The sequence below is a fragment of the Cyanistes caeruleus genome, chromosome 5, assembly GCF_971803275.1.
Source record: "Cyanistes caeruleus chromosome 5, bCyaCae1.hap1.1, whole genome shotgun sequence".
Taxonomy (NCBI): Eukaryota; Metazoa; Chordata; class Aves; order Passeriformes; family Paridae; genus Cyanistes; species Cyanistes caeruleus.
In genome coordinates, this window is record NC_141705.1 from 80799998 (window position 1) to 80823675 (window position 23678).

The 23678-nt window shown below is 53.6% G+C and overlaps 3 protein-coding genes and 1 long non-coding RNA gene across 26 annotated transcripts in view; 1 reads left to right on the forward strand and 3 right to left on the reverse strand.

The window, feature by feature from the left end:
- The first annotated feature begins 835 nt into the window (after positions 1–835).
- PARM1 (prostate androgen-regulated mucin-like protein 1) lies at positions 836–11271 on the forward strand. The gene is made up of 4 exons (XM_086888259.1): positions 836–963; positions 8422–9072; positions 9782–9860; positions 10448–11271. The coding sequence occupies exons 1-4, from the start codon at positions 909–911 to the stop codon at positions 10530–10532; spliced, it is 870 nt and encodes a 289-aa protein (XP_086744385.1). The 5' UTR covers positions 836–908; the 3' UTR covers positions 10533–11271.
- Positions 5151–13423, reverse strand: LOC147653302 (uncharacterized). Its single transcript, XR_015286631.1, has 3 exons — positions 13089–13423; positions 9921–10045; positions 5151–7836 (listed from the first exon to the last, which is right to left on the reverse strand). It is a non-coding gene; the product is annotated as an uncharacterized LOC147653302 (long non-coding RNA).
- A 1348-nt stretch (positions 13424–14771) lies between these two features.
- RCHY1 (ring finger and CHY zinc finger domain containing 1) lies at positions 14772–20726 on the reverse strand. 4 transcript variants are annotated; one of them, XM_086888263.1, is made up of 11 exons: positions 19694–20726; positions 19310–19399; positions 18455–19158; positions 18251–18370; positions 17391–17506; positions 17248–17326; positions 16959–17003; positions 16797–16855; positions 16439–16465; positions 16045–16165; positions 14772–15821 (listed from the first exon to the last, which is right to left on the reverse strand). In XM_086888263.1, exons 3-11 carry the CDS (start codon positions 18572–18574, stop codon positions 15693–15695), a joined length of 816 nt encoding a protein of 271 aa, XP_086744389.1. In that variant the 5' UTR covers positions 18575–19158; positions 19310–19399; positions 19694–20726; the 3' UTR covers positions 14772–15692. The 4 variants fall into 4 exon arrangements, with proteins under 4 accessions (XP_086744389.1, XP_086744388.1, XP_086744386.1 ...); XM_086888262.1 differs by having other exon boundaries at positions 18455–18702; positions 19310–19477; positions 19694–19745; XM_086888260.1 differs by having other exon boundaries at positions 19310–20212.
- The window catches only part of CDKL2 (cyclin dependent kinase like 2), a 28491-nt gene continuing 24559 nt past the window's right edge, over positions 19747–23678 (reverse strand). For 19 of the 20 annotated variants that reach the window (XM_086888242.1, XM_086888243.1, XM_086888252.1 and 16 more), the window contains 6 exons: positions 22914–23182; positions 22658–22748; positions 21790–21874; positions 21573–21679; positions 21193–21286; positions 19747–20726 (listed from right to left, as the gene is read on the reverse strand). In XM_086888242.1, the coding sequence (XP_086744368.1) occupies positions 21227–21286; positions 21573–21679; positions 21790–21874; positions 22658–22748; positions 22914–23182 (612 nt within the window). In that variant the 3' untranslated portion in view covers positions 19747–20726; positions 21193–21226. Of the gene's footprint in view, positions 20727–21192; positions 21287–21536; positions 21680–21789; positions 21875–22657; positions 22749–22913; positions 23183–23678 lie in introns of those variants that run through there. The other variant, XM_086888256.1, reaches the window with a different exon arrangement.

A 23678-nucleotide genomic window follows, 5' to 3' on the forward strand; every position in this document is an offset into this window, starting at 1 on the left:
GAGCCAGGATCCATCCTGAGGAAACGCCACACAACAGAGCAGAGGGCTGAGTAACCCCAGTTAAAGACAGCTCGGCCGCAGCTTGGGCTCTGTAAATCCTTTTCCATACTGAGCATGCAAAAGCCTGGGGAGGATGAGTTCAGCCCGAAAATATTTCACCCGCAGCACAGCTCTTTCCAGAAGGAAAGAGGTAGGAAAATGGTTCTGGTACCTCCTGCCGTGCCGCAGGTGTCTCCTGGCTGCATCCTTTGGGCACTGGGAGCTGCATTTTGGGAGCTGTTTGTGCCCTGGCTGCCTGGCTCCCCTTGACTCCTGTACCTGCGTTGTCCCCCGCCACAGGCACCAGACCATGGGATCCCCAGGGAGCTCCAGAATCCTGGAATCACACAACGGTTTGTATTGGAAGGGACCTTAAAGCTCTTCTCGTCCCAGCCCTTCCACCAGCCCAGATTGCCCCAAGCCTTGTCCAACGCGTCCCTGAACGCTTCCAGGGATGGGGCAACCAGAGCTGGTCCCACCAGCCTGTGCCAGGACACGGCCATCACATCCATGTGGGAGCTGGCCCGGCCCCGAGGATGGAGAGGGACAGGCGGCAGTGACACGGAGCACCCCGAGCAGGCATCACCGGCTGCTCCGAGGACCCCCCACGCCAGCTCCTCGGTGTGCGACACCCGCCGGCACCGTGTGGCACTCGGCATCCCGCCCCAGCTCCTCACCCCGGGCCAGCCGGACCCGTCCCTGGCATCCCCCGGGGGCTCTGCCCGCATGCCGGCGGTGCCGGTCCCGCATCCCGGGGCCGGCAGGTGCCGCTGTGGGCCGGGCGCGGGCGGGGGGCGGCGGCGGGGGCCGGGCCGGGCCGGGCCGGGCTGTGCGTCCCTCCCGCCGCGGCTGCCAGCGCCGCCGGCACCATGGGCTGCTGCTGCCGCCCGCTCTTCCTCGCCTTCCTCCTCCTCCTCCCGGCAGGTAAGAGCCCCCCGGCGGCGCAGCGGGACGGGCAGGGTGGGGGGACAGGCCGGGGACCCCGCGGTGTCGGGCTGGAGCGGTGGCGATGGGGAGGGAGGGAGGCAGCCCCGGTGCCCGGCTCCTGGCCCGAGAAGGGCTCCGCAGAGCGGGTCCCGCTCGATGACTCAGTGACACCCCCGCAATGACGGCGGGGAGGTCGGGCGGGAGGTGTTTCACCCTTCTTCTCCTCACCCCTCGCCCCTCGGAGGCGCCCCCAGCAGAGTCCCCGACTCGCCTCGGAGGGGGACAACTCGATGGGACCAGCGGAGTCTCCTCACGGTCACCCCCTGCCCGGGCTGGACTCGCCCCCAGCCCCGCATCCCCCTTCCCTCCACGCTCGCCGCTTCCAAGGAGCTTTTAGGGCTCTCCCCGGCCTCGAGTGGAAGCTCCGAAGCCCCCAGCCCCCGGTGCTTCCCCTCCCTCCCCCGGCCGCCCCAGCCTCCCCATGGCACAGAAACACCCGATGTGACATTTCCCCACGCCGAGAGAGCCAGCGGAGCCGCCGCAGCCAGCGCAGGTCACCCCTCCAGCCGCTTCCAACAAACACGAGGAGCTGCTCGCGTTTGTTATTAGCGGAAAACACACTTGCATAACCGAGGGGAGAAACCCAGGGGCTGAGCCGTGGCTGTCACATCGCTGCCGGCAGGACAGAGCTGGGGGCACCGGGATGAGCCCGCAGCCAGCAGCCAGCCCCCAGAGCAGGCTGCAGGACCCCCCAAAGCATCACCCCGCTCAGCAGCCGGGAGATCTTCCCTGGATGAGTGACCCCAGCGGTGAGAGGCAGAGCAGGATGAATAATTCTCCCTGCGAAGGGGGGGATTTGCCGGCGAGCTCCCGATCTGTGCTTTCCGAGGAAATGCGTTTGGGAGGGATGGGGATGAGCCTTTTTGCTCCGCAGGGATGCTAGGGATGCTCTCCCTTCTCCTTCCCGGGCCCCTGCCTGGCCCAAATTTGCCCCTGAAGCAGCCGGTCTCTGCTGGGAGTCAGCTTTTGGGGCTGGGAGGCGTTTTTTTCCCAGCGCCCGGGCCAAACCCAAAGCTGTTCCCACGACCATCCCTCTCTAAAGCACCAACGCCAGCCAGGCTTGGCAGAAGAAACAGAAAAGATTTTTCCCTGCACTGGGGTCCCATGGCTCTCAGGCTGCTCCCAAATAACCCTGGAGCATCTTTCAGATGCTTTCTACAACGTTTTTTGTCCCCGTTGAAATAATTCTTTAAAAAAGAAAAACAAACAAACAAAACCCACCAAAAAAAAACCCAAAAGAAAAACAAACAAACAAACAAAATGCACCCAAAAAAAATCCCCACAAAACTGCATATATATATATATATATTTATATTTATATTTTTAAAAATAGATATATATTTTATATATATATATGTCTATATATATATCTGGCTTGGGAGGAAACACAAATCACGATTTAAATATGCTTCAGGCACATTCTTCAGGACTAAATGACAGCGAGGACGTCACTGGCCAGGAGTAAAATAAGTCAGGGCTTTGCCTGGCCACGTAATGAAATAACAGCGTCTTGCACAAGGAAGTTTTTATCCTGTTATTACTCCTTACTCTGGAAGCAAATTGAAACCTGCTTTGCTTTCCTGACCTGGTGCCCAGCCCCGAGCCTGCTCTCCCCTTCAGCAGTTCCCCCTGTGCCCCAGCTGAGACATTTTTAAAGTACCTTTTAGAAGCAGCTCTTGGCTTTTAAGGTTTTGAGTGCTTCCTCTTGGAGGCTCCGGGGTGGAAAAGCCGCTTTTTGGGCTCTTGGAGCATCGTGGGTTGTTTTAAGCTGCCATGGAGGAGGCAAACCTTTAGGCACTCTGCTCCCCCTTGAGCTGAAAGATGGGAGACTTGGGTAATTATCCCCTCTCCCAACCCAAATGAGCAATCAGCCTCTAATACCAGAGGATGCTCTCAAATTCCTCTGCCAAACCCAGCTGCTTCTCCCCCTGGGAGCGGCTGGGACGGGGCTGATGCATGTTGGAAGCTGCACCTAGAAGCACTAATTAGCAGCCAAACAGCCAGCCAGGAAAATTATGGGGACTGGGGAGTTGTCACCTGGGCAGAGCTGCTTCTTGCAAAATTTCTGGCTGGCTCCAGAGCCATATCCAAGATATGTGCCTGGGAAAAAGTGTTGTGAGGTGTCCCAAGCAGGCAGGTCCAAGGAGACAACAAAGAGCATCCCATGGGATCATTTACTCCCCTTCCCCAGGGAAATGAGCACAGCCTAACACCTGTTTGCATGTTTCAAAAGCATAACTTGAAATACTTAATGTGGTTTTTTATTATTTAAAGAAGAAAAACATCATTTTAGAAAGAGCTGCTGCTGTCAGCTCCTGCTTTCCACCCCAGGTCCTCATCAGATACCTCTGGCTGTAAAGGCTGACCATTAGCCAGAGGGTGTTTTGTCAACTCTCAGGAGGAAAAAAAAAACACTTAAAAATTCCTCTTCACCTTCTTTTCTGCTATAATTTCATTGCAGCATTCAGGCTCAAGGGCCCCACGAGCTGAATAATTTGGTGGGGGGGAAACACCAGGCTTCCTTCGCGTGGAGGGTGGGTTTGTTGCGCCAACAAAATCCTCACCTCTGGGTTTGGATGGTGGGGCAGGGGAAGGACCTGGACACCCACCCCAGGCAAGGAAGGAGGGACAGTGCAGCATGCAGGGAGCCACGTGAATTTTAAGAGCTGTTTTCAGCTGGGAAGAGCGGAGGCTGCAGGGTGGTGGAGCTTCCCCTGCTGCTTCCTCAAGGGGAGTGTGCCCTCAGCAGCATCCCTCAGGGCCTGGAGGCTGTGCAGGAGGCAGCCAGGCCTCCACATCAGCTCAGAACAGCCCGGAGGAGAGCACCAGCTGCTCCCCAGGCAGGGAGAACCTGGCTTGCAATCTCTCTTTGCCAGATTCCCAAAGCACCCCCCTCGTTTATTTTTGTGGATTTTGCTCTTCCCTTCTGCAAGGGGCAGGCTGGTGCATCCGGGGAGGAGGAGGATACCGATGGGCTGGCTCAGCAGCAGCCCCATCCTCAGGGAGGGACATCCCTGAGGTGTCCTGGCTGGCTGCATGGCTGGGACAGAGCCTGGGGATGGCGAGGGACACACGGACACGGCGCAGGGATTTCTGTGGCGGAGCCGTTTCTCTGAGCCACGGAAAGCTTCAGAGCAATTAGACCTAAACCACTTAACGACCATGCAGCAGAATAAAACTAATCATGCAGGAAGCCAGCTTGGCTCGCCAGTAAATCAGAGCAACTGCAGATTTATTGGATCTGATGGCCTTGGCTTCTCCTCACGGGCAGGGAATAGCTTTGCCTTTTACCTGTTGGCGTTTCTGGCCTCTGCTTTTCCCCCTCGGTTTCCTCCTCCTCTCGGAAGTGGTTTCATTCCATGGCCAGCAGACCCTGGCACAGAAAACAGAGGAGACAGAGCAGGAAAGAGTGGAGCAGCACATCAGCCAGGGGTGCTGCTGCTAACCTTGGGGGTCACCAGCATCCACATGCAATGCTGGAGCTTCGCTGCACAACCTCAGGCTGGAGAGACCCCCAGGAGCCACCGCTTCCCATCACTGATCCAGCTGGGTGCTCCCTCTGTGAAGGCATGAAAAAACTTGGTGAGCGTGAGGCACAGCTTAGAGCCTGCAGAACTGCTCCCAGACCTCCCCACCATCCCTATTTCTTGGGGATAACGAGGCAGGAGTCCACAGCAGCGCCCCAGAAGAAGAAAGGCACAAGTTAAAGGCTCAAAGCAGCCACCACATCCTCTGTGTTCCTTCCCCCTTCTGTTGCAGCACAGAGCTCAACCACAGCCCTGTGCACTGCAGATGGGGCCTCCAGCCAGCCAGGAGGGAACATCCCCAGATCCCAAACTGCTGCTGGTGACAGGGGAGGTGAGGCAGTGCAGGGCTGAGCAGCTGGAAAAACTCGTTGAACCCAAAGCAAAAACCAGTCTGGCTCAGTCCTAGCTACTTGAAGGAGAGCTTTTGCCATCCACAGCCAGATGCTGCTGGTTTCGTAGCAAAGAAATACAATGAAAATGATGCCTGAGCATTAACAAGGGGGAGGGGAGCCACCAAAAAACCAGCACAAGTTATGGGAATCCCCAGCCACAGAAACCAAAGCTGAGCCAACGAGGTCACGAGCAGGAAATCCTTACTTACGCTTAAATATAGATTGTTTTACTGCTCTGCATCATTTAACCTGGTTATAAACCAAGGCACACTCAGGGGACTCAGGGCTGTTCTGTCATCAGCATTTGGTGAGGAGCAGCATAATACAGAACAGGCAAAAGGTCCTTCTTTGCTCGCTCTTGTGATTAAGGACCAAGGTTTCTGCAGAGTTTTGCTTTAAAGAGGGGTGATGCTTATGGATGCTCTTGGTCACTCGCGGTTTTTGGGTGCTTGCCCCAAAACCAGCTGCTAAGCTGGCACAGAAAGCGGTGCCCAAGCTGCCTGCACAAGCACAGCGCGCTCTGTGTGTCCAGCAGCTCCCCTTGTTTTTCTCCTGCTGTTGTATTCCCTGCTCAGAACAGGTGGTGAGATTCCAGTCGGGATCTGCTGCCTGGTCTGGCAGGCGGAACAAACAACATCGGTGTTATGGAAACTCTGATTGTCCCTTCGGCCTTGGCTGCTAGGGGAGCATCCCTGGCTGCAGCTGGGGCTTGGGTGCTCGAGTTCATTTGGGCTGAGAGCAGGCTGTGGGTCAGGTCATGGGGATCCTCCTGTGGCCGGGTCAGAGGCGACGAGTTCTGAAGTGAAGCTTGTTAAAAGCTCTATCTCTGCCTTATCAGTGGGTGCTTGTTTGCTGCAACGTGGCTGCTCCCATCTGATGTCATTCACTCGGGCTGGAGATGTTCTCTGGTGGCTTTTATGCTGCCTTTCAGCTGGCAGAGCGATTTGGGATTTGCTGCAATGGCTTTTGGAGTGCCTGGGAAATGCACTGTGGAGAGGCTGCCAGCCCAGGTCAAGCAGCTCTTTCCCAAGAGGAGCTTGAGCATTGCTCAGCTGCTGCAAGGGCAAGACCTGCCCCTCTGTGAGGCTTCCAGGAGCCAGGAGAGCAGCATGGCAGTAGGAGGGAGAGATAATTCATCAGGCTCATTCCTTAGGCTGGCACATGATCAGGGCTAATATTCCCCAAGAGCGGGATATTCGAATGACACGGCTTTGGGCTCTTCTTTCCTTGGCTGTTTTCTGTATTCCTGGGGGAGAAAATCTAGGAAAAGGACTTCCCAAAGCTCCTGTGGGGCTCTGGAGTGTGACACTTCTGCTTTCCCAGGTGGATGCCTCATCCTGGCAGTCCGCTGCCTCGCTCTGTGCTGGATTCCAGCAGGGTGGTCAACCGCCTTAAGCGAATTAGATGAGCAAATTCCTCAGGGCTGAGCTATGCTCGGCATCCTCTGGGAGCTAACATCCCTCAGACCCCCTGACAGCCCTGTGGCCGAGGTGTTTTTAGCCTTTCAAGTCATCTGAGTGAAAGAGTTGTAGCTGTCTGTTTTGTCCCTTGTTCCGGGGCGCTCCTCTGCTTCTGTGGCAGCTCCTGCCGCCCAGGTGTTGGGCAAACAAAGGAAAGCTCTCCTCACCTCTTGCTTTCCTTTTGGTTTTCCCTTTCAGATGCATTGCTTAGAGGACAGGACTTGCAGACAAGCTGGATGCCACCCATGGATGGGACAGGCTAACCCATGAGCTGGGATCTGGATGGGGACTTGAGGAGCACCAGCCAAGGGGGCCCCAACCCCGTTCCTTTTGTCCCTTAATCCTACCTCCATTCAGAAGCAGCCTGCTCTGCCTCTAGGATCATGGATTATCTCCTCTGGGTGAGCCCCCAAGGGCAGTGGCTGGGTCCCAGATGACCTCTGGAGCTGCTGGAGGAGGAAGGGGCCAGCACAGCGCTGGCACAGGCAGGGATTGCTCGCAGGGAGAGGCAGGGAAGGCTGAGCTGAGCAGTGCCTTCGGTGGTGCTCGCTCTCCTGGGAAGAGTCCCTGTGACTTGTGACCTCCTTGGCCGGGAGCGCTCAGCCAGCAGCCAAAGATTGTTCCTGCCTCCAGTTCTGGCTCAGCCTCCGAATTTATACCCCTTAGATATTATCGGAAAGTTCCTGACTCATCCAGGCTAGCAGCGCTGCCAGCCTCCCCAGCTCCCTATCGGTTTGCCTCCAAAGTTCAGGCAGATCATGGGAGCTCTGCTGACCCCGAGCACTTTGGGACATCAGGGTGGCTTTGCAGAGAGGTGGAAAGCTGCCTGTGTCCCTGAGAGTCTGGGAGTATCTGCATTTCCAGGGGTAACAAACTTGCCAGGTGCTCCCAGCCCCGGGAGGAACCTGCTGTGCTTGACGGGCTCCTCGGGCTGCAGAGGCTGCCTGGCACCTGCTGGAGAAATCTGAAAGGTTCCAGGTGTGTTGGGGCAAGGATGATGGAAATTCAGATGGATTCTGAACCATGGTGTGAAGCATCCTTGGTCCAGGCCTCCCTGCTGCTGTGGTGGCCGGATGGTTTATCCAGTAGCCAGATTCCAGCTTGTCATTCCTGTCCTCCTCCCCATCCCACGGTTTGTGTCCTCAGCCTGAGGAGGGTGAAAGCTCAGAGGCATCTCCAAGTGCTTCTCCTCAGGAAAGAAGAGCAGCCACAGGCCTCAGTCCCACCTCCAAGACCCCTTTGCTTGGGAAATGGGGTCCTTCAGGAACCAAAAAAAAAAAAAGACATTTTGGCTGGATTAACGAGTCCCTGCTCGCCAGTGCCAGATCCCATTGTTTCTCCACACAGGCACTGAATGTTTCTGTCCTCCCCACTCATGATTAGTTCATTGCAGCTGGAGTGAGTTCCCTCTCTTCCCAGCTTGGGGATGCTCTGAAATAAAGGAATACACGGAATAAAAGTGCCTCCCGGGGCTGGCACACTCTTCCCTCATCCCAACCACGCTCCAGGGGGCCAGTGCCGGACCGGTGCTGAGTTCAGCCCTAGAAAGGGGGGGAAAAGCCCCAGCAGTCAGCTGGTGGGGACAGAGGGAGAAATGACTCATCTTCATGCTAAGAAATGGAGAGGAATGAATGAATGCACAAGGAAATGGGGGGAGAGGAGAAAGAGACGTCTTGTGTTATCACTCCCAGCTGCACAGTGGCTGCTGTGAGGAGGAGCTTCTCCCCCTGCTGCTGGGAGGAGATGCTGGGAGGAGATGCAGGGGGTGATTTGGGATGGGGGCATCCCAAACTGGGCAAAAAAATGAGGCTGATTCACGCCAGCACAACTGGTCTGGTTTAAACCTCACCTCTAGGTGCACAGCTGTATCTCCCCTCTCTTTTTTTCAGATGGCTCTCAGCGTTTTAAATCCCAAACTTATTTCCAGCTTAATTCCCGAGCCCTTCAGGGCTCTCCCAAACACCAGCTTGCCCCAGGGGTTGTCCTGTTACTAACATTTCTTTGTCTCCCTCCTAGGGCTGGGCGATGACTCCCCAGAATCCTCCCTCATCCCCATCCACCCCCCCTTCCTCTGGGGGGGTGTCCCAGTGAAACCAGACTCCAGGGATGCAGATGTCCCCACACCAGCTCCTGGCCAGCCCTCCCTGCCCCTGTCCACGGGACCTTCTGCAGATGGGACGTCCTCCAGGCCCCTGGAGGGGCATGGCCACAATGCCACCACGCCTGTGGCGGCACTGTCCCCTGCTCCTGCCTCCGCGGCCGCGACAGACGGTCCCTCTGAGGCCCCCAGCCCCACCTCGGTGCCACCCACCTCAGAAAGAGCCCCGGCTCTCCGGACAGCAGACACTGCCACGATGGATTTGGGGGCAGCTTCCAGCCCCACAGACACAGCTGCACCATCAGCTCCCTCCTCCCTTCCCGCCGGTGACCCCTCCTCACCTCCCGGGATGGCCTTGTCCCCAACGCCTGTCCTGGCGAGCCCTGGCGCCACCCAGCCACCTCTGCTGACCAAGGATGTCCCTTCCCTGGGGACAGTGGCCATGGCATCGAGCCTGGCCATGGAGCCAACGTCCCCCCCAGTGACTGTGCTGAGCCCCACGGAAGCCGAGGCCTCTGAGAAAACCACCGGGGTCACCGTGGAGGAGGTCCCGCGTGCCCTGAGCGCAGGTGAGCATACAGAGATAAAGTGTCAGCCTCAGGCTGCTCAGGTAGGAGGGACACACCTCCCCTCCCCAGATTGGAAGGGCAGAGGTGGTCAGCTTCCTGAGAGCATCGTTCTGCAAAATTCCTGGAGGAGCCTTGTGTCATCCGATCCACCGGCAGAGACCGGGAGTGGTAGATAACAAATCTTGGTTGCCTGGAGATGTGAATAAAATCCTCAGTTCTAAATTTGACTTGAAACACTTAAGGACGAGAGGAAACAAATGGCTGGATGGTGGGTGCAGCCTGAGTTAGGATGATGCAGGCTTTAGCTTTCCCTCATGGAGAGCTCAGGAAGCTGACACGAGCTTCTCCCTGTCCCCTCCTGCAAACACAGGTAGCTTCAAAGTGCTCCACACGGCTGGAAAAGGGGAGATCTGGAACATTTCCTAGCCTTGGCTCAGCACTAAAGTGCTGGGAGGAGCATCAAAGAGCCAGTCCATAGCAAAGCCCAGCTGTGTTTCATCCTACATGTTACCTGCTCTGCATTTACTGGGAAAAAAATAAAAACAGAGCGGGGCCCAGCATCCTCTTTGGGAAGCAGTGAGGGAATATTCCCCCCCTGTCAGAGATGGCTGGCGTGGGTGAATCGGGAGCAGCTGGGCTGTGGGGTGAGTGCCATGGAGCTGGGACCCAGTGGGGCTGAACCCTGCCCTCTCTGACGTTCCATCCACAGGGAGCATCGTGGCCATAACCGTGACGGTCATCGTGGTGGTGGTGCTGGTGTTCGGGGCAGCCGCGTACCTCAAGATCAGGTAAGGCTGGTTTTGGGGCGGCTCCCCCGCCTCCCCCAGGCTCCCTGCAGCCCCTCTCACCATCACAGGGGCGATGCAGAGTTCCATCCCCGTCACAAAGTCCCGGGAAGAGGCGGTTCCCAAGCGTGGCAGGGCAGCGTGCAGCCTCTGGTGCCAGCGCGGCGCCGTTCCTCACCGCTCCTGTACTGGAAAGCAGAGTTTCAGTCCCTCATTTTGCAATAGCCCTGCTCAAATGCCAGAGATGCTGCTCAGCATAGTCATAACCAGTAATTATCCCTTGGGAAAGCTGCTGCCGTGGGTCTCGCCGTCACTGGGACAATAAACAGCAGCAGAGCCCGGTGCTTGAGCATCCCTAATGAGGCTTTGCTGACAGCCGAGATGAGCAAAGGTCTTGTTTTAATTCCCTGCCCTGTCCAGGCTCATTCAAGGGGGGCAAAATTCCACCTGGGCTTCTCTTCACTTCTCCTGGTCCTTCCTCTTAAAATATCCCAAAGCTTGACCTAGGGAGCCCTCGCATTAATATTTCTTCATCCCGTGGCAAAATAACTAATAAATCCCCAAAGTAACTGGTTTGCTTTCCCTGGCAGGCACTCCTCCTATGGAAGGCTTTTGGATGACCATGACTACGGCTCCTGGGGCAACTACAACAACCCTCTCTATGATGATTCCTAGCAGGGATGAAGAAAGAAACCCCATAAACCCTTAATTTATAAGCGCTTCTGCAGCAGAGCATCCGCTGTCGAGGAGATGCCGGGCACAGAGCCCCTGCCTCAGGCAGGATTTCCAGGGGTCTGGTGGATGACAGGAGCTGGAGAGTGGGTGTGCAGTGCTGACAATAAACCTGAATTTTGGCCTTTGAGCAGGAAACCAGGTCCTGGGGCAGGTCAGCCACCTGTTGGAGACAAGGGAACCCAAATTCCCCAGGGGGAAGGGCTGGGGAGGTCAAGGGAGAGGACGGAGGTTCAGCCAGTGCTGTGGCATCCTTTGAAGTGCTGCTGCTCTGTGATTTGGGGGTGGGGTGGGGTGAGGCGTGGGGGGCTGCTGAGCCAGAGCCAGCAGTGTGCAGGGGTCTCCTGTGCTTTCACATGTCCCTTTCCCTAAAATTGCTCCCCTGTGTTGCCCTTTGTGAAATCCTTTGCCTCGTCTCACCGGGAACCACCAACAGTTATGGGGCTGCTCAGTCTCTGCTCCCTTTCTTTTTCTGCAGGTGCTTCCACGCAGAAGTTCCTAATTTAATTTTTTTTTCCCATTAAACTGTGGGGGTTTTGGTCCCAAAGCAGCCCAGGAACCCAGGGGAAGATGCACTGACCACCCATTTCACACACGTGGCTGCTTGCTCCACAGCTTTGTTTCCGTTCCTTAAACAAAACTTGGCTGCTAAAATACAGCGGAGTGTTCTTTTAATCCCCAATCTGTGTGCAGCTTTTAGTGTGGGAAGGCTGGGGGTGGCTGATGGCAGAGCTGGTTTGGGAAGGGGATGCTCAGCCACTTCTCCCTCTGGCTAAATTCCCTGCCAGTGGAAAGCAAAGCCCTCAATCCACGTGACCTCAATAAATAAACCAGCACCAAATGGCGCCGCAAAATTTTGGGGTGTCCCGGTACAGGTGGTGCAGGCTTGGGAACAGGCTCTGCTGTTCAGCCTGCCTCCTAAATGGAGCATCCCTGGAAACATCAAAGCTTGGGGCGTTTCCATGATTGCTTCCTGCCAGAGATGCATCATCTCCAGATTTCCATCAAGGGAGCGTAATAAACGCGGCCACAGCAGGCACCTGGAAAGGTCAGGAGAAACGAGGGCAGCTCTGCTTCCCAAGAGGAAGTGCAGTCATTGTGCATTTTCCTTTTCCTCCTGAGCCTTTTTCAGCCTGTTCAGGGGTCCGTCCTCTCACCTCTGCTGTGTGTTCCCCGAGCTCTTTTTTGTTGAAACTTGGTGAATAACTAGAAAATAAACCTGTGAATTGTTGTTGCACCTCCCAGCCACAGCCAGCCTGGAAAACTGTTGGGGCTGGGAGTGTGCACAGAGAAGCACAAGCTCTGGAGATGCTTAGGATGAGAAAAATTCCTTTTCACCTTTTTGGCACCCAAAAAGCAGCGAATTAGGCTACCTTGGCTAAGAAAAAAACACAAACTGGGTAAAAAAAAACCCCACCATCCGTCTTCTCTGGAAATAAATTGGGTGCTGTGTGCTGCTGCTGCTAAACTGGGGGAATAAAGGGAGAGGAAAAGCCATCACCTCCACTTAAAAGTATATAACCCCAAGAGAATAAATTCCTTTTTCAGGAAGGAGGACACAAATGGGGTGTCAGTTTTCCTGCTCAGCCCTGTGCCTCAAAATGAATCGCTCTCTCTTGCCTACAATGCAAGGAAGAAGCTGTACGTATTTTTGGGGATATCCCAGGGTGAAAACAGCTTCCTCACTTCCCTGGGATCAGACACCCTTCCCAGTGCCTTTTTTCCCTGTGCAGCTGCCCTGTGACATGGCTGATATGGACATGGATAATGTGTTTCCATCTGCAGAGCTGTTTGCCAGCACAAGCCAAGGCACAGGGCAGCCTAGGGAACAACAGATGCGTTTACCAAGAGAATAGAGCACTTCATTTTGGGGGGGTAATGCCCTCAGAGGGAGGAATCCCGTGTTCCAGGCAACAGCTTCCAACAACCCTCTCACATTCCCACCTCAGACCCTCTGGTTTATCCGAAGGTTTCTTTCCCACACGAGTACAGCAGGGGAAAAGAGGGGGAAAGCCACCATGACACTCCATAAAAAAGGGCCTTTTTTCCTTCAAAAACAATGGGGTTAACCCTGCTACCGGCTTGTTCAATTTGCAAAACCAGCAAATTCCCGTTTTTCCCACAGGCTCCCACAACTCTGGCTCAATTCCACCTCCTCCCAACTCCCTCGCTTCCCCCGTTTCATCTCAGAGATATTTTATTTATGTAGGAAAAAAAATAAAAACGAAAATAGCTCGCATAGCTCTGTGCTGAACGTCCCATTCCCCAACCCCGCGGGCAGCGGCGCCGGGGACGCCGCGATCCCGCTCCGCGTCTCCCGCCTTGCCCTGGCAGCAGAGCCGCCTCCTGGCTGCTTCATCACCCTCCTCCAGACTGCCTCTGGCCACCCTAATGATGCTCCTGTTTGGCTCATTTGTGAATATTGTCAATAGTGAATACTGTGAATATTGAATATTGCGAATATCCCACGTATCACCCGCGTGTTTCCAAGCGTCCAACCTCCTCAGACTCCTGCTGGAGTTACCGCAGCGAGCAGCTCCTGGTTTGCAGCCTCCTGGTTGCTTCTTGGGCACAGGGATGGGCTCAGGTGTCAGAAGCTCAACTCCAGCTGGGACCACGAAGGAGCAAATCCATGGAAAGCGCCGCATTTCCAGCCCGGAGGTCCCGGCACGGCCCTGGGCTGAGCTTGGATCTATACAGATGCTCGGCTGCCCCCTCTGAGGTATAAATAGCACAACACGAGGAGCCTCTCCCTCACTGCGTTCCTTCCAGCTGGAAATTTAAAAACAGATGGTTTCTCTGCAGCTGGGAAGGGGCGAGACATCGGCCCCAGCACCGGGAAAGCCGCAGGAAGGGGCGGATGAACCGGAGGTTTAGCATGGAACACTCCCCACTTCCATCCCAAATGATGTTAGTGGAGCAAGCCAAAACCACACCAGAGGCACCAAACCAGCCCCAAGCTGGGGATCCCCGTTCCCCACAGCTCCTGAGCCGTTGTCCTGCGCCTTCCCAAGGGATGGAGGGCTCAGCTGAGCCCCCCAGTCCCGCATTCCCAGTCCCAGGCTCGCTGCCTTCCCGAGTTCCGCATACCTCGGCGGGCCCTGGCTTTATTAATAGCTCCGTGACCTCGTGCGCGGCTGCAGGCCCCGCGCCTGCTGCAACTCCACATTTTTCCCACAAAGCAGCAGAAATCCCATCTGCTCCTGATTCTGGCCTAGATGGGTGGGCAAGGCAGGATTCCCTATGGCTCCCATAGCCAGCGGGCAAGCTCTGGCCAAGGCAGCTGCTGCTTCCACCCAGGATCACCTCGGCGCGCTGATCCCAGCGTCCTTCCCGCTCCCATCGGCTGCATCTCCATGGACAGGGCAGCAAAGCTCCCTCCAGCACCTCCCATCCCATAAAGCAGCTCCTTGCCCCTCTTTATCCCTTCCATTGTCCTTTATCCCCTGAAAATGCCATTCCTTTTCCTGCTGTGGGATTTGTTCCCTGGCAAAGGGTGCTGAGGGCTGGGTGCCAAGATAAACACACCGAGCAGCGGTTCAGCGTTCCCTCAGCATTCGCAGGCCCTCGTGCACCTTCCAGAGGCAAACACCAAAAAAAAAGGAGAGCAAAAGGACAAAATCACCTGGATCCCACACCACGAATCGTTCTCCTTCCCACTACCACAGCTCAGCAGGACCTGCTCTTCCAAAGCTCAGCCTAACCAAGGGTTTCCTTTCAGCCTCCTCCTGTGGTTGGAACCCAAACAAGAATATTTCCAGTTAATAATTGGAATAGAATTAGCATCCCATTTAACAGTGAACCTGCTTGGTTACTGGCTTGACCAGCACGGGTTTTTACCATTAGCAACAAACTCCAAGGCTATTTGGCCAGAGTTTTCTGGGATGACAACTCCTGCAAGGCTGATGGCAGCCCCACTGGCACTTCCAGGCTTATCTGGAATGAGCAGATCTCCATCCAGGAAAGGAGGTGGAGTCACCAAGCACCAACCAAAGCAGCAGGGAGTCTCGCTTGTACCGCAAAACAAAAATACAGAAACACAGGAGCTTGTAAAAAATGAAGCACTTCTTCTCCTAACAGTGTCCCAGGCCTCACACCCAACCATTTTTCAGCACTGAATCACGGTTTAAACTGAGCTGGGAATTTCCAGAGAGTACGTGCGTGGAAGAAGAGCACATCACGCAGTGTCACTTGTTTATTTTAACAGAGAACTTATTTTACATTTATTTATAGCAGTGAGAAAAGTGCTCCAGAAAAAGATACCCCAGTCAAGGCAAGCTACAACAGCTATCATCCAAATCCTAAATACTCCATGCAGAAAGGGGCACTGCTGGATTAAGAAAAGCTCATTTTACAACAGAACAAGTTAAAAATGAGTAGCCGTAACCTGAAGAGTAACTGACTCTTTTTTTATATCTTATTACTGTAAAGCATCTGCATGTGAAATTCACAGGAATCAAGAACTTTCTGCAATATTTAAGACTGCGAAACACCTCAGGCAGGAGGTCACACGAAGAAGGGCCGGGCTGGGGTTTTCACTTCTTTTAAAAGGCAGTCGTTCACCCCCCCACATTCTCTCCCCCCAGGGAAGTTCTAACAAACTTCTAACTGAAGTTAACAAACGCCAAAACCACAGAAAATTGGTCCCTGCAGCACTGGAGCACCTCTGGACTGCTGCTGAATCAGTGAACATCTCAGGCTCAGCCTGATGTGAATGAAGCATGTGCTCCCCTTCAGGTACCTCCCCAGCAAAACTGAGCTGTGTACGAGTCTAAAACCCTACACCACCTGGGCCTTTGCCAGTGAACGGTGCAAAATGAGGAAGAAATGGGGGAAAAGAGCGACTGCGGCTGGCAAAGGAATCTGAACGAAGGGACGGCAGCGAGCCAGGATGAGGCCCCAAAACTCTTCCTGCTGCTGCATCAGCTGCTCACCACATCTCCTCGTGCTGCTCTTCTAATCTGCCTCCTCCCTGGCGCAGTCAAGGACTCCTTGAACTAGGAATACTGGAATTTTTACTGACAAAGAGTTGCTTTGTTTGTAAAAGAAGTCTCTCCCGCGGCACAGCGCTCCCCGTCCGGCCGAACGCCGCGCGTATCCCGGTCACTGCTCCTCCAAGGACAGCCGGCACCGCCCGTCCTGGGCCGTGTTGTACGACTCACAGTTCTGGCACTTCATGCCCAGGAGGTGGAACTGCACCGTGGAGCGGGCGTTGCAGTCGTTGCAGAGGATCTGCACGCACACAGGGAAGGGAGGGAGAGGCTGCAGCACCAGCAGTGTTTGCGTGGATATAAACAGGAATGATGAACGCGCTACGCGTGACTTGCCCTCATCATTTCCCCACCCCTTGGTCTGACTTCTGATCCAGCACACGTCCCTAGTGCCCTCTACTGCCAGTAACTCCGAGGCACAGCTCCATGAAAGCCAGGCAAGGGTGGCAAGGCTGAGCTCTTACCTCCACCATCATGTTCTGGTACTCCGTGGGCATGGGAGTCTGTGCCACCTCATTGTCCAGCTGGCGCCAGTACCTGGTCATGTCCAACGCCGAGTGCATGCACAAAGGACACCTGTAGCCTCTGGCAGAAAGAGGGGGAAATGTCCAAATCAGAAGATGAAGCGAGGCCATGAAACAAGTCCATTGGTGGGGACAAGTTTCATACTGTTCCAGGCAAGCAAACGCCACGAAAAAGCAAGTTTTTGCAAACAGAAGGGGAAATTAAATGCCCTTTATCCCTTTAGGAGCTGTCTTTAAGTTAGCTGGTGCAGAATTGGCACCATGACTTTTACCTCTTGAAGTAAATGTTTGGACTAAGATAATACCGAGAGGAAAGGTGTTTGGAAATACTCACTCCTTCAGCATTTCGTCGTAACATGTTCTGAAAAGGAAACACAGGTCAGTAAGAAGAATGGAATTGCTGACTGGTAACACACCTGAAGTGCACTAAGGGAACAGCCACACAGGTATTCCCCAAGGCAGAAATTAAAAAAACATCCCTAGGCCAAGTGACAGGAGAGCTTCACACTGCCAAAACAGACTGAGAAGAAAGACAACCCCTCTAAAGAAAATATCTCCTGGCGAAACAGACTGCCCCCACAGTGCAGGTCCCTCAGAAATCAGCTGTAAGCAGCTGATACAGACTGAATGCTGCTGAATAAACACCCAACACAATGCAGCAGGTATTTCCCTTTCTCAGGTGTCTGCTTTACCTGTGAAGGAGGTGACCACACGGCAGAACATGGGCTCCAACACGAGATGTGTGAATATCCTGTTTGGAGGCAAGCGTAAGACAAAAGAGAAGAAAAATTAACTCAGACACAGTCAAAAACAGGGCCACACAGATATTCAGGAGATGGAAAGAAGCTGCTCACCTCCAAACATATTGGACAATCCTGCCTGGAGACATTTTCGATACACTTGGCAAATGGAAAAAGAGAAGAAAAAGTCATTCTGCTGCATAGTTTTCTGTGTTTTTCTATATTGTGAAGGTCCAATAATAAAATTTCTTATGTCTTCAATAACTGTGCCGGTAGGTGAACTTAGAGAAGGAGAAGCCACTGCTCTCCCTGTTCCTGTGGCCTCAGATGGGGCTGAGGCACATCCGGCTTCAGGCTCAAGGTGTCACTTTTTAAGACACGGAGCTAAGTGGCGCATCCTCACCTTGTGCTTTCCTTGGAGACTCAGGCTCAGGCACAAATTACATTTGGAGCAGTGGAAGAAATCCTCCTTGGGGCCAATCCTGCGGAGAGAGGAGTCAGGGCAGGGCCGGTCCCCGCCGAGCCGGGCCCGCCGCCCGCACGCACCTGCAGATGCCGCACTCCTCGCAGTGGTACTGCTTCTTGTCTCGGTCAAACAGGTGGCAGATGTCGCAGTAGTACTCCCCAAAGAGGCTGTCACAGCCCTCACAGCGCTGCTGGGCCTGAAGGGACAGCAACACATGGAATGCCGCATCCAGTTGCGGGCTCCGAGAGGGGTACGGAGCTCCTGGAGCGAGGCCCGAGTGCTAGGAAGCTATCAACAGACTGTAAAATCTCTCTTATGAGGACAGGCTGAGGGAGCAGAGCCTGTTCAGCCTTGAAAAGGGATGGCTGAGGGCATCTAATCAATGTCTGGAGGGATGTGGAAGGTGCCAAGAGGATGGAATCAGCCTCTGCTCTGCAGTGCCCAGAAGCAGGCCCGAAGGCAAGGGCCAGAAGCCAATACACGGGCAGTTCCACCTGAACAGGAGGAAAAACCTCCTTGCTGTGCTCTGGAACAGGCTGCCCAGAGAGGCAGAGATATTCCAGTGAGGACACACTCCCGGACACAAGCCTGTGCCATACGCTCTGTGATCACAGAACACCCTGAGCTGGGAAGGAACCCACAAGGTTCATTACATCCAAGGCTTAGCCCCACACAGGACAGCTCCGAGCATCCCGCCAGGTGCCTGGGAGCGCTGTCCAAATGCCTCTTGCCCTCTGCCAGGACCGAAGCCGTGACCACTTTCCCGGGGGAGCCTCTCTCAGTGCCTCACCACCCTCTGGGAGAACCTTTTCCTGCTATCCAACCCAAACCTCCCCTGCCAGGACACCGGCCCATAACCCCGACAATCCGGAGCAGGGAGGTGGGATGGATGACCTCTCCCACACCGACCCCTCCCGTGAGCTCCGCTGCCCGGACCCACCTTCTGCAGGAGGCGGCAGCGGATGCACTGCACCTCGGACACCCGGAACCGGTCCAGCTGGTGCTCCTCGGCTCCGTCGTGGCACAGCCGGCACGGGTACAGCTTCCCGCAGCACGGTGCCTGGGAAGGGAAGGACACGGCATGGATGGGGACACGGATCGGCGACCATCCCTGCCACGGCACGGCCGCCCCCCGCTCACCCACCCGCAGCCGGCAGCCCCGCCGGTAGTGCTCGCATCCCTGCTCGCATCCCTGCTCGCATCCCGGTTCGCATCCCGGTTCGCATCCCGGCTCGCATCCCTGCGATCCCCCCGCCATGGCCATGGCCGCCGCCGCCGCCTGGCCCCGCTCCCCCTCTTCCGCTTCCTCACAGCCGGTTCCGGAGGATTTGGAGCTTTCAAAGGTAGCTTCCCTTCCGCCTCGAACTTTGGTGTTCTGCGTCTGGCTGGAGCCTGCCGGGATCGAGCTGGAGGGGAGCGCTGGGGATCGCCCAGTCCAAGCTCCCTGCCGAGGCAGGGTCACCCAGAGCGGGCGGGCTGGGAATATCTCCGGAGAGGGAGACTCCAGCAGGAGTCACACATTCACAGACTACACCGAGCCCATGAAGGACCATCGGGTCCAGCTCCTGGCCCCGCACAGGACACCCCACCGATCCCAGGAGGTGCCCGAGAGCCTTGTCCAAAGGTCCCTTGGGATCTGTCAGGCTTGGTGCTGTGACCTCTGCCTGGGGCAGCCCGTGCCAGCGCTCTGCCACCTCCATGGAAAGAAGGGAAACCTCCATGGGTTTCTGGGGGAAACAGAGGGGACACCTCCCTGCTGTACACAACATCCTCCCGACGGGAACTGGGGGGTCAGCACCCATCTCGGCTCTCTGGTGACAGTGACGGGACCTGAGGGAATGGCTGGAGCTGTGCCAGGAAGGGCGAGGCTGGATGTTAGGAAAAGTTCTTCACCCAGAGGGTGGTGGTGGGGCTGTGGTCACAGCACCAGTCCTGACAGAGCTCAAAGAGTGTTCGGACAAAGCTCTCAGGTGCTTGGTGGGATCCTCCTGACACTCACCTTGGAGATGCTTGTATGGATTGATGAGATTCCTGCTGTCCTCTCCCTCTTCTCTAGCCTGAGCAGGCCCAGCTCTCACAGGCTCCTCCCCTGAGAGAGATGATCCACACCCCTCATCATCTTCAGCCTCCGCTGGACCCTCTCCAGTAGCTCCTGGTATTTCTTGACCTGTGGAGCCCAGAACTGAACACAGCACTCCGGACGTGGCCTCTCTAGGGCCAAGCAGAGGATTACCTCCCTGGACCTGTCAGCCACACGCTTCCCCGTGCAAAACCTTCGCCTTAAATCAATCTTTCTCTCCCCCACGCACCCAACTTTCCCCAAAAAACCTCCACTCTTCCCTCCCAAAACCTTCTTTCCCCCCCTGCATTTGCTCATGGCTACCTGACTGACTGCTGTGGCCAAGTGGAGCATCCACTTATGGAGACAGTCAAGCCTGGAATTGGAAGATCTTTTTATTTACAAATGAAATGTACACGTCAGGACACAGCATAGAGACAAATCCCTAAATACAATGAGTTCAGACCATATTCTGTCATGATCCATCGACGGGAAAGGCTGTATTTTGTGGAAAAATAAGTTCCAAAGTTAATGACACCATGTGAGTTGTGACAGGTGATGGAAAACAGCTGTGAGCAACACAGGGACAGCCCAAAACCGACCACAGACAAACTAAGGGCAAATAAGCCAAAATGGTTTCAAAACGGTTGAGTTTTACTGTCCTATTCCCCTAAGGGATCTAAAGCAATGATCACTCGAGTTACTGAGACATTCCATGTGTCACCTGCATCACAGCTCAGTATTCCACAGGGATATTCCTTCCTTCACCATCAACAACAGCCAGACAACATTCCCAGGTGAACACCCCAAAGACAACTGCCCAAACATGAAGGGAAAAGGAACCTAAAACAAAGTGACAAGTGCGTTAGCAAGGGTTTCAAAGGAACAGCTGCAGATTTGCACATTTAGATATTGTATTTCTTGCACAAATGCTTTTCTTCACTGTCAAGGCAAAGGTGCTTACCAACCCAGATCGGGCAGCCCACCAAAACATGAGAATTTTGGCAGCTATTCGTTGAAAAACAAACCCCTCACGCGGGCAGCAGCTGGACAAAAGAAAGCCCAGCTTCCTTCAGGAGTCCTCCAAAGCAGCTCCTGCCCTTGTCACACACCAATGACCACTACTCTTCTCAGACAAGACCTGGCTCTAAGCCAGAAGATCAACATTCCAGGGGCTTTTTGCGTGCAAGAAATCCAGCAGCAATGGCAGTGCAAGCTCCGTCCTCAGCCTGGACCTGAGCCACTTCCGTGGCAGCCTGCTGCACCAACAGGAGTAAGGGATCCTCCTCTCCCCTGCAGAGACCTGGCAGCTTTAGCCCCTGGAAACTCAGATGGATTGTTCCCACTGTTCAGTCACCTGCATCAAGAGGAGAAAAGGAAAATGACTCTGGACAGACTAACAAAACACAGAGCTGCTCCCTGGCAAAAGGCTTCCTTTATTTTGATTTGTTAGGCATCCATGCCTTGCTGAAGCTGTGCGCTTACACCTCTCTGCTTCACAGATGAGAAAAATTTGAGTTTCTTTTTCCCCTCCTCACATGCAAGCAGCCAGCTTCCCCTTTTTTTGTTGTTCTACCATCTTGCTCAACCCCTCCAAGTTTGTCAGCTGCTTCGTTTCCAACCCCAATGCCCAGCACTTCAGCTCAGGAAAATGATTTACCGGGCACAGCGAGCTGTGTACCGCCCTCAGTAAGGAGTCTCTCATCGCTGCATGTCCTGACCAAGAATGTGAACTATAAAAGAATTTTCCTATTGCAATTCCCATCCCTAGCTAAGTGTTCATGAAACCATCCATTTGGAAGCCACCAGAAATGAAAGCCCACCTTTTACAGGCAGGTGTGAACCATCTCCCCAGGGCTAGTGCTCGACCCTGGGCAAGTTTGCTTCTGATGCATCCGGCATCAAGGTCCCTGACAGCTGTGAAATGGGAAAGAAAGCGACAGGATCAATTTCCAACTGCAGCATAAACAGAGAAGACAATCAGAAACAGCCTTCTAAAGACATATGCAGTGCCAACACCTAACTTAAATCTGTTCTTTGGTCAAATGATGGTTCTAAAATGCTCCCCCAGGTTAAGACTTAAGATCCCAAGGCAAATTCTGCTCCTTTAGGAGTCAAACTGGACTTCTGTGGACCACGCTGTTGAGGAAGTCACAAACCAAACAAATACAGAGCAGCACAAACCACTTTATTGCCTTGATACCTGCTGTGAAGCCAGACTTGAGTTATGAAGGTCGATAGCTGCAAGGGAGGGGACTCGGGACTCTGCAAACATTCTGTTTTCCTTTTTCACAAATCTGGGATGCCGAGCTGCAAAACACAACCAAGGCACTCCATGTTAAGGGAGGGAGAGCAGACACGCTGCCTCCTGACACTTGTCTGGTACCCAGGTTTTATTTACAGCACCTCAAAGTTCCTACCTTCCGCTCCTCTCAGCTCAGGGAGATGATTTAGTTCTGGCAAACGCATATCCGGCTTGGAGAATTCCCATTTTTTCTTACTTGCCTGAAGAATGGGTTTTTCATTAGTAACCAGTAACCAAGGGAATAAGGAACAGCTCATGAAAATATAGAAAAAAAAAAATAAAGCTATTTTTCAAGCTTAAAAAAAGCAGTAACACAGCAATGTTCTGATTTAGTTGGAATTTCTACAAAAGCGAGACAAAAGACTCTGATGTGTGTGAAGGAATTCAACCTGCTCAAGTGCTGTTTATACATAAGCAATGGAAAAGCAACAGCAAAATAAAAACAATCACCTAAGTGAGGCTGCTTTCAGAGAGATAAAATACAGCACTTGGAGAAGGACTGGGATTAGTTATCTGGAAAAAGGCAAATGTTGCTGGCTGGCACAGAAATAATCATGCCTAGGTAGTGAGGGCAGAGGAAAACTTTCCATTTCACTTGTTTTCCTTATCAATTTTTAATGCATTTATGGCATGACTAAGTAAGGCCCTGGCTGCATAAAATCCAAGCCCTTGGTTCTGCTTCAGTAGCCTAGTACACATGGTCTATCTTTCCTGGCCAGGCAGGAGACCATGGATATATTCCAAATCTCACCAATACCCTGTGCTGGACTGCTCCCCTCATTTCAAATTGTTTTCTGACATATTTTACATAAGAACTATTAGCACTGGATAATGAACAAAAAATCTGCAGGAGAAAAGGGATAACAAACCCAATATTTTTAGTGGGGAATTGTGGTGAAAGACGGATCAGTTCTTGAGAATACAACACACAATTGAATTTATTTTTGCTCGGCCAAGGGGGACAGACAGACAGACACACTCACCGGTGTCAAGATGACACTGCAACGGCCCACTGGAGAAGGCTTGTGTGCCTTTAGCAACGGGTTCATGTATTTTTTACTCTTTTCACCAAGTCTGTAATCAGAAATGCCCCAAAACTGGTATTAGCTTGGGTAACACAGCGAATATAAAGCAACAGACGCAAGGTATCCCAGACTCCAAGTCTCGCATTCCCACCCCTGCACCTCCCAGGACAGACAGGAATGATAGATAGAATCTCTCTTAGCTCTGCTCCCATACCTGTAACCAAGGTTCCCAGGCCCAGAACCTATCCCAAATGTAGGAGAGAAGTTCTGGTTGATGGGAGGAATAAATGTGCCCAGGTTCTTGGCGCAGTCCAAGCTGCTGCTGGAATCTTTCAGGTTGGTCTGAGGGCTGAATTTAAATGGTTTGATTGTGCTGTCGTAGAAGCCCAGCTTGGAGGATTGATCTGCTTTCTCTGCATCAGGTTTAGAGGGCTTGGTCTTTATCAGCTTTCCCTCTTTTCTCCTTTGGCCCATGCTGAAATCCTGTTTGGGAAGACAAACATTTTGTTACAGTTGTGTTAAAAAAGCAGTTTACAGCAGTGCATGCAGGAAAAAAAAACACGTCAGAAGCCTGCATGTGCATGATTCTGCAAGACTCTAATGGAGATGGAATTGGTTTTGTTAGGAAATCTCTGCTTTCCATCAAACAGGAGAAAACTTGTCAGGGCTCCAGCACGCTCTGTAAATAAGTCACTTGAGACTAGAATCAGAAATGATGGAGGAAAAACAGCTGTATCCCATGTCTCTTCCAAAGAAATGAAATAAAAACTCATCTGAAAATCACTCTGAAGCATCCCTGGAATCCAGTTGAAAGGAGAATTTTTAATTTTGAAGGCAGGGCTTTAAAACAAGTTAACAGCAGCATAAAGCATGACTTATGCTTCCCAAGTGATTCCCCCTCCAGCTCTGTATGGCCAGGACCTGCACCACTGTGTGGTTCACTGCAAGAGACTGGCCAAAGAACCACCTGCACTCCCAA

Coding starts and splice junctions, on each gene's coding strand:
- RCHY1 (XM_086888263.1), bottom strand. CDS start 18,574: ATGGCCATGGCGGGGGGATCGCAGGGATGCGAGCCGGGATGCGAACCG. Junction 17,507..18,250: donor GCTGCCGCCTCCTGCAGAAG/GTGGGTCCGGGC, acceptor CTGTCCCTTCAG/GCCCAGCAGCGCTGTGAGGG. Junction 16,166..16,438: donor TACGACGAAATGCTGAAGGA/GTGAGTATTTCC, acceptor TCTTTCTGCCAG/AGGCTACAGGTGTCCTTTGT.
- PARM1 (XM_086888259.1), top strand. CDS start 909: ATGGGCTGCTGCTGCCGCCCGCTCTTCCTCGCCTTCCTCCTCCTCCTC. Junction 964..8,421: donor CCTCCTCCTCCTCCCGGCAG/GTAAGAGCCCCC, acceptor TCTCCCTCCTAG/GGCTGGGCGATGACTCCCCA. Junction 9,073..9,781: donor CCCGCGTGCCCTGAGCGCAG/GTGAGCATACAG, acceptor TTCCATCCACAG/GGAGCATCGTGGCCATAACC.